This window comes from Orcinus orca, chromosome 11, assembly GCF_937001465.1.
Source record: "Orcinus orca chromosome 11, mOrcOrc1.1, whole genome shotgun sequence".
NCBI lineage: Eukaryota > Metazoa > Chordata > Mammalia > Artiodactyla > Delphinidae > Orcinus > Orcinus orca.
Window position 1 is genome coordinate 40,604,051 of NC_064569.1, and position 20,418 is coordinate 40,624,468.

General features: G+C 39.2%; 1 protein-coding gene across 7 annotated transcripts in view; it reads left to right on the top strand.

The window, feature by feature from the left end:
- Window positions 1-1,257: 1,257 nt before the first annotated feature.
- Window positions 1,258-20,418, top strand: part of LARP4 (La ribonucleoprotein 4) — a 67,004-nt gene continuing 47,843 nt past the window's right edge. For 4 of the 7 annotated variants that reach the window (XM_004274332.3, XM_049694099.1, XM_049694100.1 and 1 more), the window contains exons 1-2: window positions 2,614-2,773; window positions 19,667-19,814. In XM_004274332.3, coding sequence (XP_004274380.2) covers window positions 2,756-2,773; window positions 19,667-19,814 — 166 coding nt within the window. In that variant the 5' untranslated portion in view covers window positions 2,614-2,755. Of the gene's footprint in view, window positions 1,468-2,613; window positions 2,774-11,483; window positions 11,533-19,666; window positions 19,815-20,418 lie in introns of those variants that run through there. The other 3 variants (XM_033436317.2, XM_049694098.1, XM_033436316.2) reach the window with 3 other exon arrangements.

Sequence of the window (20,418 nt, forward strand, 5' to 3'; positions counted from 1 at the left end):
ATAAAGTCTATTTATTCAAGGAAGTTCATAATATTTTCTGAAAGGGCCACATTTTTTTTAAACATCTTTATTGGAGTATAATTGCTTTACAATGGTGTGTTAGTTTCTGCTTTACAACAAAATGAATCAGTTATATATATACATATATCCCCATATCTCTTCCCTCTTGCGTCTCCCTCCCTCCCACTCTCCCACTCCCACCCCTCCAGGCGGTCACAAAGCACCGAGCTGATCTCCCTGAGCTATGCCGCTGCTTCCCACTAGCTATCTATTTTACGTTTGGTAGTATATATATGTCCATGCCTCTCTCTCACTTTGGCCCAGCTTACCCTTCCCCCTCCCCGTATCCTCAAGTCCATTCTCTAGTAGGCCTGAGTCTTTATTCCTGTCTTACCCCTAGGCTCTTCATGACATTTTTTTTTCTTAAATTCCATATATATGTGTTAGCATACGGTATTTGTCTCTCTCTTTCTGACTTACTTCACTCTGTATGACAGACTCTAGGTCTATCCCCCTCATTACAAATAGTTCAATTTCGTTTCTTTTTATGGCTGAGTAATATTCCATTGTATATATGTGCCACATCTTCTTTATCCATTCATCCGATGATGGACACTTAGGTTGTTTCCATCTCCGGGCTATTGTAAATAGAGCTGCAATGAACATTTTGGTACATGACTCGTTTTGAATTACGGGATTGCTGAGTCATATGGTAGTTCTATTTGTAGTTTTTTAAGGAATCTCCATACTGTTCTCCACAGTGGCTGTATCAATTTACATTCCCACCAACAGTTACATGTACCTGTCCAGTATTCCCAGCACCACTTATTGAAGAGGCTGTCCTTTCTCCACTGTACATTCCTGTGAAAGGGCCACATTTAAGGAGAATTATTTATTTATATAAATGTGAGGTTTCATTAAAATATCTATCATTACCCAGCATTTCTCAACATAATCAATTAATCTATTAAATTACTTTGTTGATAATAATACTATATTGTGAGATCCTTAAATAACTGTTAATTTCTCTTGATTTCTTTATATTGCTTACCCTAGTGGACATTCACAAAGCAGCCTACATACTTGTCAACAAAACTAATTTAGTATTATTGTGCTCTCTCTCTCCTTCATATTTTTTTATGCAGCATGGAATTCATCAGCAACTGGAAATGAAGGCTTTTTAAAGCAAATTTTAAAATCTCTTCAATCTGACAAGCATTTGTTGAGATACTACTATGTGGCTACCATTATACTAGACTGTGAAAAATATATGATAGGGACCTGTGAAGAAACTAAAAAACAAAAAAAAAAAATTTAAGATAGAATATAATATTCAAGTGCTAACAAGGGACATGAAGAAGAGACCTGTGAGGAGCAGAGTCTTTGGGAGAATCTTATGGAGAGAGAAGATTGACTGACAAATGAAGGCATTTCAGATAGGCTTTTCAATGAGCCATGGCTTTGGAGGTGAGTGCAGAGTTTGTTATTTCAGGGAAAAAGTAAGGAGACTGGTTTAATTGAGATGAGGTAATGTTGAGTTTACTGCAGATCAGAGTAGGAGAGTATGGGACAGAAATATCAGCAATTCGAAGGGGAAATTAATTTGGTATCTAAATGAAAAATGAAGGGATTCATTTGAGGTTAAGGGAGATTACATAGGATCAGAATGGTAAGGTCTTGAAAGCAAATAATAACAGTTTGGTAAAAATGAAACTTTCAATTTAGGAAGATTTTTTGAAATAATAGAATAGAAAAAATCCATTGGAGAAGATCAAGACATGACTGTTTCAAACGGTGAGTGTCAGAGCTAGGATATAGAAGTGGGACTGATAAGGGAGGGATAAATCCTAGTAAGTGTTGCTAAAGATAATAAGGATTTTGGATCATCTAACAGAAAATTATAAAGATAATTTAAAATTTTTTTTGTTGTATTTCATTTGAATTAATGGCAGAACATCAATGAAGAGGCTATCCAGGCTAAGTACTACCAAATAGGATTATATTGAGCAGAGATGTGGGTACCTAATTCAAGGGAACTTGGGGCAAAGTGTGTTCTAGAGAGCTCCTTCAACTGTAAAATAGGGATAATAGTATTATTGCGTTGGATTGTTTAGATTAATTCACGTAAAATACTTAGAATAGTGCCAGGCATGTAGTAGGCCTTTAATGTACAGCAGTTGCTGTTAATGTATTTACTATTACTGCTGCTTTTTTCCCTTCTCTACTTTTTCCCTGAGAGCCGCCGCCTTTTCGGCAGGGGTGGTTGTTTTTCAGTACATTTTGCACAAGCTCGGCTTTTTATCAGATCTAGGTCTTGGGCCACGAGAACTGCGGAGTTATTATGGCCATGGTAACTAACCGTTTCGCCAGGGATAAAATGCGCCTGTAAAATTTTTACATACTCCCGTGGCACAGAATGGTGCCTTCCTCTGATCGCTTCCCCCGCCCCCCCTCCCCCCGGCCACATGATAGTACAGTCCATACTGCGGCTGGAAAAGGTAGCGCAAAAGTTGAGCGCGCCGAGGATTTTCTCTTCTCCCGGAAGCAATTGTTCTCTAGAGCCGGAAACAGTTGCTGTTTCAAGGGAGGTGGGACTGGGCGGGTCAGGCCGCAGCGGCTGACGGCGGGGGAGGAGCCGGGTCCGCTGCCGGGTGGAGGGGCCAGGCGAGTGTCCTTATCCTAGCTATTGGGGCTCCGGCCTGTAAGCCAGTTGGAGTCGCGTCGGCGAGAACGATTGGCCCGAGCGGAGAAAGTCATGTTGCTCTTCGTGGAGGTGAGTGGACTTGGGATTCTCGTCCTGCTCTGAGGAGAGCAGGAGTGTGAAGGCGCCGGCCGGTTCCAGCGCCATGTGACTTTCCAGGCCGTACACGGCGCGGAACCGGCAGATAGGCTGACACAGCACCTGGGCCGTGCAGGCCCGCGGCTCCGATTTGCGCGCTCGCAGCACTTTAGGAGGCTGTGAGAGGCGAGCGCCGTGGCGGGGGAGAACCGAAGGTGGAGTATCGAGGCTTCTCTGGTGCGGCGTGAGGATCGGAGGAAGGGGAAAGCGTCCCATATGGACCTTCTAGAGGAGGCGAGCGAGGGGGGGGGGAGGGGGGGCGGGGAGGGCGGAGTCTGCGGAGAAAAGGGTAATCAGGTGGGCGCGTTCCGGGGTGAACCGAGGCCTCGCGCGGCCCTCTGGGAGCAGGCGAGCAACATGTGGGGCTGCGGAGGCAGGAAGGTGAAATTAGGTAGAAGTGTTTGGGAAAGAAAGTTGAAAGCTTCTGTTTAGCAACCCCCACCAAATTTTGTTTGGTCCCCGTCCCTAGATCTCTGGAACGTTCTGTGGGTGGCAAGCGAGTTACTGTGAACGGAGGAGAAGCCAATAGGGTTTGGCTATATAAAGTTAACTCAGGCAGCCGCTCTGTGGTGAGGAGCTGATTTTATGAACGGATAAGAGCCCTTTACAAGGAAAATTTCAAGAACGAGCGAAACCTAGTTCGGGGAAAGCCGGTTGTTTGGGATTTTTTTAATTGTTATTTTAACAATAGAAATACTTATATTACTTTAACTGGAACATCTGCTGTTGGCCTATTTTAGCTTTAAAACGTAGTGGTTTTACGAGGTTCAGTTTCTCTTATTTCTGTCTTTCTCTTGTGTGCAGTGAGCATCAGCTGACTGCCTGGCTAATGCTTTGAGTAGATTCCAGATCATATTGTTCTTGCATTGTGAAAACGTCAAACCAGCAAAGCTGCAACTTCGCAGCTTGGCACTTGTTAACTATGCCCACAAAAAGAATCTTTTCAATGAGGGAAGGAATTTACAGGTTGTATAATGGATCGGGAGCCAGTCTATGGCGGGTTTTTTTCAGACGGACTTGGGGAGGGGGGAATCTTAATCTATAGTATTCCGGCATAAAGTAGACACATGCTTCTGCCTTTTTTTTTTAATCTAACCGACAATATGTAGCTGATAAATTTGATATCTTTATATTGGGTTTTAAAGAGACAGCTACCTTATAGAGTATTCCAACCTTGGTAGTAAAGATTCCAAGTAAATCATGAAGAGATTTAAAATTATTGAATCCATTCTATTGATCGTTTTTTATCCTCGTTGTTTTCCTTAGGCAGAATAAGAAATCATATCTGATTTCAAGCAGTGCCAGTTCGTGTTAGGAGTGTTATGCCAAGCAAATGCTGCAGGTTTTAAGTGTGTATGTGTTTTGCCGGGCAAAGGACTGTGAAGTTGTAGTTGTATAAACATGAATTCCAGAATAAACTTTTGAGGTCCAAATTGATTGCTTTGGCTTTGTTAAAATGTGAACTTTAATAATAACTCCATTTATTGACCGTTTAAGCTAGATCCTCTCGTTTCTAAAACAACCTTTCAGTGTTCTATAGATGAGAAAACTGAGGTGGAGAGTTTAACTTAGTAAGACTAAAGTAGTGGAACTGGGATTTAGATACAGGTCATTCTGAAGCCAAATCATAGCTCTCACTAAAATGTTACATATAGTTAATATTTTCATTTTCTTTGTAAATCAGTATGTGGTTTTTAATTTTTCACATATAATGAGTTTTACTGAAAATTAACAATGGCATTAAATATTTGGGTCTAATTATATGGTATTAAAATCAATAAAATATAACATACTGGTCTTTCGGCATTTTGTTAACTAATATTCAATCCTTGTAACCTCATGATGTAGGAATTATTCTAAATGAGGGAACCAAAGTTCAGAAGTTTGATGTCTAAGGTCATTCAGGTGTAAATAATGTGGGGACTAAAGTCTGAAGTCTGGCTTCTAGAACATAAGTCACAGACTCCAAAACTTATTTTTGCACTTACTTTCCAATAAGCCAGGGGTTCTTAATCTGGGTCCCTAGATGGAATTGAGGAAGTCCGTGAACTTGGTTGAGGAAAAAAAAATTTGCCTGTTTATTTTCACTAGCTTCTAATTGAAATCTAGAATTGAAGAGAATTAAAAATTCTTGACATTTCAATGGATGCAACAAGAGAAGTGTTTTCATATCATATTACAGTTTTTGCAGATATCTTGAAATGTTTACGTGCATTGCTCCTTATTATATGTAAAAAAAAGTCTTGTTTAATGCACTTGTAAAGAAACATTTATTACTAAATTAGAAATTTTAAAATACTTTCATAACTATACTATAATTGATTTGTTGTAGTCCTGTGTATTTCATATACTTAAAAACATTCTGAGAAGAGATTCATAGGTTAATTGGACTACTGAAGAGGTCCATGGCATGAGGGAGGTTAATAACTACTTTACTACCAACTAAGTTGCTTTGGTAAGACTTCTCTAATCTGGGATTGATGAGTCCTCTGCAGCTGTGTTCAAAATCTTTTATTTGTGTGCATTTTTCTGGAGAGACCCCAGCTTAACTAGTTTATAACTGGAATCAGTGGGATAGATAATAGTAATGATAATAATATAATAATAGTTGTGTTCTCATGAATTGTGCTCACTATTGATATGTCAGGCCTGTTAAGTCTTTTTGCATGTATACATTTATATACATCAACTCAAACCTATCTATGAGGTAAGTAGCATTATTATCGCCATTTTAGAGATAAAGAAACTAAGGCACAGAAAATTTAAGAAACTTGCCCAAGATCGTACAGCTAGTGAATATTGAAGGTGGAATTAGAACTCTAAATTGCAGTGTACTGCAATAGAAATCTATAGGCAGACTAGGAATCCTATTTTAGGTAATACTTAGATGTAACTTTTTAAAAACTTGGTCTTGCAGACAAAGGGCTATACTGACTTCAGTAGTTTTATTGTCTTTATCTCACCTCTGTTCTGAAGGAGACACATACCGTGTCTGTCTCTCTGGGAAGAGGTAAAAACGTTTGGATAATATACCAAATTGTCAAACATGTTCCAACATAAATTCGGTTACAAAAAATTCTGAAAGTTTGAAACAGCAATTTGCTGTGTTCTTCTGGCTGCTAGAGAGTTATTTAAGTTTTTGAGCGCCAAGGAGGCAGTTTGCAATCTTTTCGTGTTTTTATGGTTTGCCAGTATTTTATTCATTTTTCAGATCATTTTCTCCCTCCAGTATTTCCAGCCAATTATGTCTGCTCTAGTTGTTTGGCAATGTTTTAATTGGATTTCTGTCTCTATTTGAGTTTTTCCCTAAAAATGAATACTTATAACTACTTATTTAGGTAGCAGTGACTTTTATGCACCCTAGGATGCATACTCTAACATAATTTTTAAAAATTATGGTAAAATACACATAACAAAATGTATCATCTTAACCATTTTTAATGTACAGTTCAGTGGTATTAAGTACATTTACATTGTTGTGCAACCATTGCCACCATCCATCTCCAGAAGCTTCATCTTGCAAAACTGAAGCTCTGTACACATTAAACAGTAAATCCCTCTTCCCCCAGATCTTATACAATTTTAAAAGTAATTTATCTGACTTCTAAAGTTTTCTGCTTTTTTTTTTTTTTTGCCCGCACCGTGTGGCATGTGGGATGTGGGATCTTAGTTCCCTGACCAGGGATCAAACCCGTGTCCCCTGCATTGGGAGCGCGGAGTCTTATCCGCTGGACCACCAGGGAAGTCCCTAAAGTTTTCTGCTTTTTTAGGTGATAACGTTTTAAATTTTAGGTTAGCTTTAGAATCTGAAGTAAGTGAGATATTTGCCTAGATAATTTTTCATTGATTTTATATTTCAGTAATCATGGGAAGTATTGTGCCTTTTACCTCAAGTATAGTACTCAGTTTTTTCCCATTAGCTTAAATAATCACATATTTATAAAAAGTTATTAGATATGACTTAGTTGAAATGACTTTTCAAAAATGACTGAAAAGAAGAAAGTGCCTTAACGAATTGTGAAATTATTGCCAAGAAGAATTATAAATAAGTGAATAGCTGAGTGATTTTTGAACAATTTGATTTTGGAATATTTATTGGAGCTGGATACAGAGTTTTAAAATGGATAAACATTTTCAAAGAAATATTTTCAAATATAATGGGCTGAAAATGAAGTAGAAATTATTTTCAAAGTGTGAAAAGTGGAATAAAATGCTCAGAAGTGAATATAAAGATGTAAAAGTACCTCATGGTGCTTCAAATTACAGTATGTGAAAAACCAGTAACTAGAAATATTGATATTCAACTATTTTCTATCAATTCAGGCTGTCTGTCAGCTCCATATTACTTGTCAGCTAATGGAAGTGATCTTTAGTACTAGACATGAACATTTGAAATCTGTAATTTTGGTCTCTCCCTAAGAGCTTAAAAAAAGATTTAGGCCCTGTAGGTAGAGATGGGGTCCATGTCTGTATTGCAGAGGAGTGGAAAGTAGAGGAAGTTAGGAAACGAATGCAGCTATCATTGTGAAGTCTTAAAAAAATTTTTTAAACTTCCACTTCGAATATCCTTAAGTGAAAATGGAAAGTGACTCTTTAGCTCTGATAGTGCTTGTAGGATTTTAATTTATTGTTCCTATAGTCTGTGTTTTACTTAAGTTGTGTTTTCTTTAAAGTTCAATTCTTGAGGGAGGTTTCCAGTCTTGAAAACATTGTAAACTTTTGTGTTTTGCGCTATGTTTTCTGTAAGGGTTTTGGAATCCTGGGTTCAAATGTTAGCTATGACCCGAGGCAAGTGACAACTTTTTTTGATCCTCAACTTCTTATCTGTAATTTGAGAATGATTCTTCTGACAGTTTAGGTTGTGTTCATGGTGGGTTTTTTTGTTTTCTTTTTTGTTTTGTTTGGCTGTGTTGGGTCTTTGTTGCTGCACGCGGGCTTTCTCTAGTGGCGGCCAGCCAGGGCTACTCTTCGTTGCAGTGCGCAGGCTTCTCATTGCGGTGGCTTCTCTAGTTGTGGAGCACAGGCTCTAGGTGCGTGGGCTTCAGTAGTTGTGGCTCATGGGCTCTGGAGCACAGGCTCGGTAGTTGCGACGCACGGGCTTAGTTGCTCCGCGGCATGTGGGATCTTCCCGGGCTAGGGATTGAACCTGTGTCCCCTGCATTGGCAGGCAGATTCTCAACCACTGCACCACCAGGGAAGGAAGCCCTGTGTTCATGGTGCTTATGTATTAAGCCTTGTTTGTAATACAGTCTAGGTAAAGGCTTGACAGACACTATCATGTGATCATCACAGCAAGTATTTCTGGGAAATTTATTAAAACTACATGATAGTAGCACTATTAATTGCAAAAGCTACTGTGAGATAGCACTGATTTAAGAGACGTATAACTTTGAGTTTGAATCCCAGCATTGTTATTGATTTGCTGTAAGCCAAACAGGTTAATTACCTTACTTTAAATTTTTTATAGTTTGAGCATATTATCAATTGGGCAAATAAAACTTTTTAAATGAGAATGAAGCTTGCGGACTGTTAAAATTTAGACTCATTTATATGCAAGATTTAAAGAAATACAAATGATAGAGTGCAAATCGGCACTTTATATTTGCTCTTGTGGAAAAAAATATTTTTTCTAATGTATAAGTGTAAGTAAATGTAAGGAAAAGAAACTTGAATATCACATACTCATGTTTCCTCTCGTCTGTTGCCTTGTCTGGACATTTGAACCAATCTTTAGTTCAGAAAATATCTCTGTATTTATAAACGACTGGCTCTAAATTAAAGACAGAGGAGTACTTTAGATGAATATTACTAGGAGTATGGTATGAACATAGGCATAGAGCCAAGGATGAGGAATTAAGTTTTGTTTGATTTATATATTATTGAGGGAAGAGAAAAGCATTTTCTCTGTCAGGGCAGAAAAGTCAGGAGTAATCCAGGGTTTGTATAGTACATAGTTGGCCAGTATTTCATACCACTAGGTAGTGCAAACTACAAAATGGGTAGAGTGACCATACCTCCCATTTTGTCCTGGACAGTCATAGTGTACACCTGTTTTCTGGAACAGATGTCGCACCCCATTTTATTCTCAAAAATGTCCTGGTTTGTATGATAATTTTTCAGAGGAGATCAGAGATTTACTGTGTGCTTTTTGGCTGGTTGTTGTTTTTCCATATCATTAACAAGGGAAGATAGTGTACTAAATTGGTACTAAAGTATTTGTTGTTGAATTGGCTATGGGAAATGTAAATTTATAGGATTTACAAAAATTTGCAGTTGAGCAAGCCAAGGGAAATAGGGTTATTCTATCGTTTTGAGTTGGAGGAAGGAAAAAAATAGGAGGGCAGTGATTGAGTAATAAGATACATTTATATGAAAGGTTGCATAAAAGAATGGTTAAGAACATGGACTCTGGGGCCAGGCTGCCTGCTCAGGTTAGGCAATTTTCTAGTTGTATGACCTTGGGCAAGTTGTTTAACTTGTGTTTCTCAGTTTCCTTATCTGTAAATTGAGGATAATACTAATATATGAGATATTATAATTATTATCTATCTCAAAGGGTTGTTAAGAGGATTGACAGTCAATGTAAAGCACCTAGTGTCTGGTACATAATAAACATAAGTGAGTTGCTGCTTTCACATATACTTATGAAATATCTCATTTCAGTTTTCGTAACAAACGGTTTGCTGACTTGGCTATACACACTAGGAATTAAAAGGTGCCCTTTTTTGAAAAGGATTATTTTGATATTTAGTACTGATATTTGAGGTTTGAGGTTTTTTGAGTTCATTTGTATAGTTAGCTATTGGCTTTATCAGATGACCAATTTGAAGTAAAATGACTTGGTATTTTGAGGACTATTTAAATGCTAAATATCTATTAATTGGGTTCTTAGTCTTTAACAGTAAGGTGATTATGAATCTCATATGAAGAACTTTTTAGGAAGAAGTCTAATTTTGATTATATCTTCAGATCAATCCATGATTCCCCCAAAGGTGGTTGGTTGTTTTTTTTTTTTTGACCGCGTTGGGTCTTCGTCGCGTTCGGGCTTTCTCTAGTTGCAGCGAGTGGGGGCTTCTCTTCATTGCGGTGCGCAGGCTTCTCATTGCGGTGGCTTCTCCTTGCGGAGCACGGGCTCTAGGCGCACAGGCTTCAGTAGTTGTGGTGCACGGGCTTAGTTGCTCCACAGCATGTGGTATCTTCCGGGACCAGGACTCGAACCCGTGTCCCCTGTATTGGTAGGTGGATTCTTAACTACTGTGCCACCAGGGAAGCCCTCCCCCAGAGTTTTAAGCACTCATCATCTGTCATCTGACTGAGGAAGTGGGAATTTGGGGAACTTGTCTTTCCCTCTGATATTAGAGGATCAGCAGTAGTAGTTTTATTGATGAATAAACTGAAGATTTCCTTCCAGGTGTGGAGTAAGTGAATCCTGATTTTTGACAATTTGGCAAATGACTTAGATTGGTCCATTTACCTTGCTATTCAAAGTGTGAGCCTCAGTAACTTCTTTACCCAGGGCTTGTTAGAATACAAACTCTCTAGCCCTATCCCTGAACTGCTGAATCAGAATCTGCATTTTATCAAGATCCCTAGATGATTCTTATGCACAGTAAAGTTTAAGAAACTCTCATATAGCATATAAATTTTATTATTGGTCTCCTGTGTGCTAGTTACTGTTCAAGGTGCTAGAGAAGAGTAAACCATAGACAAGGTCACTGCCACTGTGGAGCTTGCAGACAAAATAATTCAAGTTAGGGTAAGTGCTTTGTAATAGGGGGTAAATTTTATTGCATAAATTACCATGGATCTTACCTTTTTTAAAAAATTTTTTTTTAATAGCTGAAAATTAGCTGTACCATGGCCCTAAGATAGAAATCATTGCAGAGCTGAATTGACTTCTGCCCTAGGTACTCTAGTTCTTATCTGGTGTCTATTTTCTATATCCATTTCTTCTGTATTGTTAGACACTGTAGGTGGAACTGGGGCCAGGGACTGTTTTACAGACTTGGTGAGGAGATTTGTAATATTCCTTAAATAGTATGTAACTTGTTGTCTTAAAGTTTTCTCTGAGGCAACTGTAGTATAGTGGCAGACTCTGCAGAGTGCCTAGGTTCAAATTCTGGCTCTGTCTTTATTAGCTGTGCAGCCTTGGGCAGATTACCTTTAGGTAATGTAAGGTTTTCCTTATCTACAAAATGTAGATGATAGAATTTAAATGTAGTTGTTATGAAGATGAATTAAGTGTTCCATAAATGTTAGTTATCCTTTGTCAGAATGGGTGAAAAATTCCCATTTTTCATTTTTACTTTCTATAAAATGCCCCTAAGCATATTCTGGTAGGACTCTGAAGTTTCATGCTGGATGAAATGACAGGTGTTTATTTTTTTGGGGGGGTGGGGGGCGGCTGTGCCTTGCAGCTTGTGGGATCTTAGTTCCCTGATCAGGGATTGAACCTGTGCCCCTTGCAGTGGAATTGCGGAGTCATAACCGCTGGACCGCCAGGGAATTCCACCCCACTTTTTTTTTAAAGTACTTGTGGTGTTGTCCTCTCAGTATTGGAGATGTAAAAATTAAACCTGGATGATTGATCTGCCATGAGGCAAATAAGTTTAATCAATTTCTATACTTTATTTCTGTTTTTCAGCATTTGTAGGGTTAAGTGGCATGGGATTTCTGTTTCTGATAGTAAATAGGTAAGTAAAACAAACAGTTATATATGACCAAAGAGATGGTTTTGCCATATTTATGGTGACTTTTTCCTAACTCTTGGTTCTGTTACCTTAAAACTGCTCTTTTATGACCAGAAGATATCATTTTGCCAAGAAATTTATGTTTCTGTTTTTTCCTTTCATTTGTATCTTTCCCCAGATAGGAACTGGCATAAAATGGGTCAATCATAAGGACTGCTTTTGGCTTATTCGATAATGGCATATATTGCTTAGAGATAGAGGTATTGATCTGTTAGTTTTATGGACTGACAATTTGAATTTTTTTGTGGTGATTTGAGAGTATCTTTGTGCTTACATACTGCATATGTGTATGTTGGCAGATAGTTTCAGCATGCACTTGGATAATTTACATCCTTTAATAGATGTTTTATATAACTGTAGCCTCAAGGGCTTACTTCTAGTTCTGTGGGAGAGATAAGGATTTTTTTTTAATGAGATAAGGATTTTTATGGGCTTCTTTATTAAACTTAGTCAAAAGATGAGTCAAACATGGTTATCTAGAATTTAAATGAAAAATTAAGTCTTTGTTCTCGTTAAACTGACTTGTCAGATTCATTATTGTGTCATTTTAAAGATTATTTGTTATATGAAAACATCAACGTTTTAATTTTTTTTTCAATTAAAAAATTTATTTATTTTGGCTGCGCCGGGTCTTTGTTGCAGCACTCAGGATCTTTAGTTGTGGTATGTGTGCGGGACCTAGTTCCCTGACCAGGGATCAAACCCAGGCCCTCTGCATTGGGAGCTCGGAGTCTTACCCACTGGACTACCAGGAAGTCCCCACATAAAAGTTTTTTTGATGGACATTTTCAGTTTCCAAATTTTCTTTATATTGAGTAATTCTATAAAGGACATTCTTATGTATAAAGCTGTTAGGCTAATATTCTCTGTGGTAGCTCAAATAGTGAATGTTTTAAAAGTTTTTCACATCAGTATTGACATATTGCTTTACAAAGGTGTTATGACCTTATTTATTTATTTGTTTGTTTATTTATTTGCTGTGCCATGCGGCAAGCAGATCTTAGTTCCCAGACCAGGGATCAAACCTATGCCCCCTCAGTGGAAGCATGAAGTCCTAACTGCTGGACCACCAGGGAATTCCCTCTCCACTTTTTTCTGTGCTTGTGCATTATTTCACACACTTGAATCATTTCCATAAGATAGCAACTTGCTTTACTGTTTTTCCAAGTGTCTTCAAAATGTGAACATTTTCCATGTCTTCTATATTTTTTTCTCCATTTTTAAAAACTTTATTTTGAAATAATTATAGATTCACAAGAAGTTGTCTCCAGAATGTACAGGGTGGTACCGTGTACTTTTTGCCCAGGTCCCTCCAGTAGTAACACCTTGCTTAACCATAGTATGATGTAAAGACAAGCAAATTTACGTTGATACAGTCCACAGAACTTATTCAGGTCTCATCAGTTTTATATACAATCTGGTTTTAAGGCTCTAGGATATTCTGTATGTGGCTGGACTACAGTTACTGAACAAATCCTCACTCTCTTGTTGGTGTCTTGTTCTATTCGGGCTGCTATAACAATATCACAGATTAGGTAGCTTATGAACAACAGAAATTTATTTCTGGGAAGTCCAGGATCATGGTGCCAACAGATTTGGTATTTCGTGAGGGTTTTCTGGTTCATAGATAGTGCCTTTTCACTGTATCCTCAGTGGTGGAAGGGACTAGGGAGGTCTGTGGACTCTCTTTTAGAAGAGCACTAATCTCATTCATTTTCATGACTTAAGCAACTCCCAGAGGCCCCACCTCCCAGTACTATGACATTGGGCATTAGGATTTCAATATATGAAGTTGGGAGTTACACAGATGTTCAGACCATAGCAGTTGAAAGTTTCTAACTTTTCACTATTATAAAATTGTGATGAACATCTTTGTATTTATATTTTTGTATATCTTTCTTTTGAGCAAATCTGACAAGTAGAATTTCTGGACCAAAGAATATATAATTTTAAGGCTTTTGATAAACATTGCCAACTCTTAGCAAAGTTATATGAATTACAGCAGTGAGTTGTTTCTTTTTATACTTGTCAAAATGGCACTAAGTAGTTCAATAGGTAAAATAGACATTTAAAAAAATTTTTTTAATTTATTGTTATTTTTGGCTGCATTGGGTCTTAGTTGCAACGCACAGGCTTCTCTCCAATTGTGGCACGCGGGCTCAGTAGTTGCGGTGTGTGGGCTCTCTAGTTGTGGTACGTGGGCTTAGTTGTCCTGCAGCACGTGGGATCTTAGTTCCCCGACCAGGGATCAAACCAGTGTCCCCTGCATTGGAAGGCGGATTCTTAACCACTGGACCACGAGGGAAGTCCCGGTAAAATTGACTTTTTTTGGCTGGGGGGTGGGGGGCCATGCTGCGCAGCATGCGGGATCTTAGTTCCATGACCAGGATTGAACCCGTGCCTCCTGCAGTAGAAGTGTGGAGTCCTAACCACTGGACACCAGGAAATTCCCTAAAATTGACATTTTGCAATTAATTATTCCTGCTTGTTTTTGTACCTTTTCCCTGTTTGTTAGATCTCTTACTAGTTTGCAGTTCTATTGTTTTCTTTTCTTTTTTTTGCCTGCATTGTGTCTTTGTTGCTGTGGGCGGGCTTGCTCCAGTCGGAGAAATGGCTACTCTTCATTGTGGTGTGCGGGCCTCTCACTGCGGTGGCTTCTCCTTGTGGAGCACGGGCTCTAGATGCATGGGCTTCAGTAGTTGCAGCACACAGGCTCAGTAGTTGTGGCACACAGGCCCTAGAGTGTGTGGGCTTCAGTAGTTGTGGGGGTGTGTGGGCTCATTACTTGCGGCACACAGGCGCTACGGTGCGTGGACTTCAGTAGTCGTAGCTCACGGGCTCTAGAGCGCCGGCTCAGTAGCTGTGGCGCATGGGCTTAGTTGCTCCGCGGCATGTGGGATCTTCCTGGACCAGGGCTCAAACCCGTGTCCCCTGCATTGACAGGCGGATTCTTAACCACTGCACCACCAGGGAAGTCCCCAGTTCTATTGTTAATAGTAACCTTCCAAACCTTCTCTGTTTTTACATACCAATATGTTTATCTGTACAATGATTTTATGTTTGTTAATATGAGTAAAAACCAAAATGCTTATTGTTTTGCAACTTGAATTTTTTCACTGAATAATATACCTTGGAGCACTTTCCACATTAGTGTATGTAGGCCTTTTTTTTTTTAAACTTTTATAGTATTCTATGTTATGAAATATACTACATTTTATTTAACCATTTGTCTATAGATGGATATTTAGGTTATTTTCAGTCTTTCACTAATGGGGTCAGGGCTGCAATATACATTCTTGTATATGTCTTCTTCTGTACATTAATGGCTTTTAGAGTGCATACTCTTAACTAGTCTGGAGAAAAATATAAACATGCCCAGGAGTACTGCTTGTCTATATGCCATAGACCTCACACTTTGATTATTCTTGGCACCATTAGCAAGGGAGACATCAGATTTATGGGTAGTATGCTGCTGAAAGGCATATAGTTAATTATTTTGAGTCATTATTTAATGCTTAGTGAAATAGTACATCCCGTCAGTAAGTAAAAGTTAAGTTTTTTTAATCATAATTCCCCAATATTGGGTATTTATTTATAAATTAAGTATACGTGGCATAATATATCTTGTATGTTAAATATTAGCCTTAATCTCTTTATCATATTTGGGACCTCCCAATTCTTCAGTAGCTTTCTACATTTGCAGAAATGCCCATATTATGAATTAGGCCTCTCCAGTGAACGTACTAGTCAAAACGCAAATTCCCAGATTCCCTTGTATCTGGATGGATGCAGGCATGTTACTAAGAGCCACTAGTCAGACCACACCTACAGATGTCTTCTTTTTGAAAATATACAATGTAGGGAAATGAGGGTTCTATTCATAACTTCCATTTCATAGACAGAAGTGGCAGTAGAGGCGGTCAGCTTAAAGTGGAGTTAATACAAGGTTGAGTTAGTTCCTAATGGAGAAGTGACATTGGTGCTGGTAATAATAAAAGTTGTAATGGATTTGAATTTTGGCATTTACTGCTTGGTGGTGGCAGGGTTAGTGATTTCCTCATCAGGGCACTTCCGGAACATTTTTTTTTTTTTTTTAAAGATGTTGGGGGTAGGAGTTTATTAATTAATTAATTTATTTTTGCTGTGCTGGGTGTTCGTTTCTGTGCGAGGTCTTTCTCTAGTTGTGGCAAGCGGGGGCCACTCTTCATTGCGGTGTGTGGGCCTCTCACTATCGCGGCCTCTCTTGTTGCAGAGCACAGGCTCCAGACGTGCAGGCTCAGTAGTTGTGGTTCACGGGCCTAGTTGCTCCGCGGCATGTGGGATCCTCCCAGACCAGGGCTCGAACCCGTGTCCTCTGCATTAGCAGGCAGATTCTCAACCACTGTGCCACCAGGGAAGCCTGACACTATCTTTTAATAAATTACGTTTCTGTTTAATTTAGCCAGAGTGGATTCTGAATTCTAACTGATAAGCATGCCCTGTTTACATGTCTACATAGGGGCAAATGTAAAGTTTACTTGCATTCTAAAATTGCTACATAGGGACTTCCCTGGTGGTCCAGTGGCTAAGGCTCCGCTCTCCAATGCAGGGGGCCCAGGTTTGATCCCTGGTCAGGGAACTAGATCCCACATGCATGCTGCAACTAAGAGTTTGCATGCCGCAACTAAAGTTCGTGCATGCTGCAACTAAAGTTCCTGCATGCTGCGAAGAAGATCCCATGTGCCACAACTAATACCCGGTGCAGCCAAATAAATAAATAAATAAATATTTTAAAAAAAAAAAGAAAAAACCGGTACCTAGAGGTGTTTTTGATTGTTTGTTTCTTTTGCCACGTCATGAGGCTTTCAGGATCCCAGTTTCCCGACCAGGGATTGAACCCCTACCCCCTGCAGTGGAAGCGTGGAGACCCAATCACTGGAGCGCCAAGGAATTACATACCTAGAGGTTTTTAAATAATACCTGGGTACCTGTCCTGGTGGGGCTACCTGGTGGTACTATAAGAAAATTGGTTGTTTATTCCCTGAGCTAATTAATGATATGAAGTAGTTGTGAATTAACATCTCTAAGCGAAGATGTTGCTTTGGTTATTCATCTTTGGTGCTACTTTAAAGATGCTTTTGCTCCCTTGCTACGTTTGACATTTTGTTATTGGTTTTGATGTTTATTGTAAAAGCTTTTAGCAGCCCTGAAATCAAAAAGCCAAGAACCACTCCAATGTAAGACTTCCATTTTAAACAGGCACATGAAAACAAGGAAGATTGTATCAACTCTGATTTTCTAGCACATCAGAAGGGTAAATACAGTAGTTAAACATTAGTTGGGTTCTTTTGTTTGTTTTGTTTTGCACCTATGCCTCTACTGTTCCATTCAAATAGACAGTTGAAAGTGTACTCTTGGCCTGTTTTATATTAATAGCTGAAATAGAAGAGGAAGACCCAGTTTCTACCTTTTCTTCATTGAGCCCACTGCCTGGTTGCAAAGAACACTTACTTAAATAAACTATTACAGTGGTAACAAAATAGAAGTATGTACAAATAACAAGAGGGAAAGAGGAAGTAGTGACCAACACACATGAAGTTAGGTGTCCAAGGTGTGTAGAAACTATAAGGAGTTTTGGTAGAATAGGCATTATACATATATATACACACACACACACACATATATATTTTTAAAACTTGCTTGTTTACTTTTTTTACCTAATGAAGGTTTTATTTATTTATTATTATTTTGTTTGGCTGTATTGGGTCTTTGTTGCTGCACGCAGGCTTTCTCTAGTTGTGGTGAACAGGGGCTACTCTTCACTGTGGCGCGTGGGCTTCTCATTGCTGGGGCTTCTCTTGTCGCGGAGCATGCGGGCTCTAGGCGCGCCAGCTTCAGTAGTTGTGGCTTGAGAGCTCTAGAGCTCAGGCTCAGTAGTTGTGGCTCACAGGCTTAGTTACTCCGCGGCATGTGGGATCTTCCCAGACCAGAGCTTGAACCCATGTCCTCTGCATTGGCAGGTGGATGCTTAACCACTGCACCACCAGGGAAGTCCCATTATATTTTTTAAAATAAGGAAACTGGGGTCAGTGATTGCACAGTTACTGGGTGGAAGAGTGAACTTGATCTTTGTCTGTTATACCATAGTTGCCTCTCAATTGTTGGAATTTCTCTTCAATTTTGCTTTTTTAAAAAAAAAATTATTTATTTATTTATTTTGGGCTGCATTGGGCTTTCGTTGCTGCACGCGGGCTTTCTCTAGTTGCAGTGAGCAGGAGCCACTCTTCGTTGTGGTGCGCGGCGGCCCTCTCACTGCGGTGGCCTCTCCCACTGCGGAGCATGGCCCCTAGGCGCCCATGCGTCAGCAGTTGTGGCTCGCAGGCTCTAGAGCACAGGCTTAGCAGCTGTGGCGCACAGGCTTAGTTGCTCTGCGGCATGTGGGATCCTCCTGGACCAGGGCTCGAACCTGTGTCCCCTGCATTGGCAGGCGGATTCCCAACCACTGCGCCACCAGGGAAGTCCCCAGTTTAGCTTTCTTAAGACAGTATTGGTACTTTTAAAGAAATACGAATTTGAGATTTTGGAAAACAACTGGGAAGGTGGTTAATTTTTAAAAATTATGTTTTAAGCAGAGCTTTAAGCTGGTAAGGAAGCAAATGAAATCTTCAGACCAAAAAAATCAGGAAGTACTAATCCAGAGAAAGAAGCAGGTGTTAAACTTAGGTCCTGCCCCTAATGCATCTGTTGATCCTTAGTGGCCCAGAGCTTAGATTTTCATCGCAGTGCTTAGAGACAGGACAAAAGATAAACTAGGGGAAAAAACAGCTTTCTCAGAGAAAAGGGAAAACTTGTCAGCTTTAGCCTTGGCTCTGGGTTGGTGGAAGGAGGGGTCTTATTCTAACCACAAATCCTCTTTGATGCAAAGTAGGGCTAAAATTCCCTACTTGTTCTCCAGAAACCCACGTTGAAAATTTTAAGTGATACCAGATTGGTAGTCTTACTGTGCAGTCATCCAGCAGAAAGAAAACAAATCCTCTGGGCTTCCCTGGTGGCGCAGTGTTTAGGAATCCGCCTGCCAATGCAGGGAACACGGGTTCGAGCCCTGGTCTGGTAAGATCCCACGTACCGTGGAGCGACTAAGCCTGTGCGCCACAACTACTGAGCCCGCGTGCCACAACTACGGAGCCCGCATGCCTAGAGCCTGTGCTCCACTACAAGAGAAGCCACCTCAATGAGAAGCCACCTCAATGAGAAGCCCGCGTGCCGCAACTAGAGAAAGTCTGAAGGCAGCAACAAAGACCCAACGCAGCCAAAAATAAATAAATTAATTAATTAAAAAAAAGAAAATACACTTTCAGGACAAATGAAATAATGCATTGTAACATAAGGCAGAATGCGGTTTTTGACTTGGGAAAAAATTTCCACTTACAGAATCATTCAGACCCTCTATCACAGCTTAGATGGCAATAAAAATTGTACTGTGGAAAATTGCTGTAGATAACTCAAAAATTTGTTCTAGGTACTCAAACACACACTAACATCAAAGATATGTGAATAGTTTTAATAAATTTAACAATACTTGCAAGTAGGTTGGGGTAAAGCAGTATTTCTATACTAATAGTATTTTATAAAAATATGTTTTTATTGTATAGGTAGCTAAATTTTACATATAAACATTTCAAGTTCATCTGCTTAAAAAGGTTTATATTTTCAAGTTGAGCCAAAAACTTTAAAATATTGTTTATTTAATATTTATTATTAGATTACATAATATTATTGGGGATTTTCTTCACATTTAAGTAATGGAAAAGTTTTGTCTAAATTTATAATTTTAATGCACTGACTTTTTTTTTTTTTTTTTGCGGTGCGCCAGCCTCTCACTGTTGTGGCCTCTCCCGTTGCGGAGCACAGGCTCCGGATGCACAGGCTCAGCGGCCATGGCTCATGGGCCTAGCCGCTTTGCGGCATGTGAGATCTTCCCGGACCGGGGCATGAACCCGTGTCCCCTGCATTGGCAGGCGGACTCTCAACCACTGCGCCACCAGGGAAACCCTGCTCTGACCTTTAAAATTAACAAATGGATCCTTTTAATATTTAGCAGGTAACATCTAAAGGAACTGGCTTAAATCCTAATGCCAAAGTATGGCAAGAAATACCTCCAGGAAATACTGATGCCACTCCAGTAACTCATGGAACTGAAAGCTCTTGGCATGAAACAGCAGCCACATCAGGGTCTCATCCTGAGGGTAAGTCGTAAATATTTCATCAGATTGAATCACATTTTGGTTAAACATACGGCCAAACCAGTTTATAGAACTTTTAATAGATTCTTTGATTATTTGATAAAATATATTTATAAATGTTTAACATGTAATTTGTATACCATTCTCGTTTATTTCTAGTACGAATGGATTGTCACTAATTTCAGACAGTAGCTGTATCTTTGGGTTCAGCATTTAACCCATGTACAATATGGTATTTTTAAATTAGTTTTGATCTACCATCATTGCCAGTGTTACTTACTCACTGTTTGATCTTAGGCAAATGACTTAACCTCTCCATGCTTGTTGCCTTCATCTGTAAAACATTAACAATAGCAATTAATTTGGCATTGGTTTTTCTGAGAATTAAGTGAATAAAGAACATGAAGCTGTCTTATACATAGATAGTACTATGTAAGTTTAAGCTGTTGTTAATCATTTTAGCTTATCCGTAATGGTCAAACTTACCTCCTTTGGACTCTTACTTAAAATCTTGTGGATATTTTCCCAATTGCTAGAATTCTTTAAAATCTTGTTGTGCCCAGAGTGCCTAAAGATAGGATTTTAAAGAATTACTATTCACTTCCAG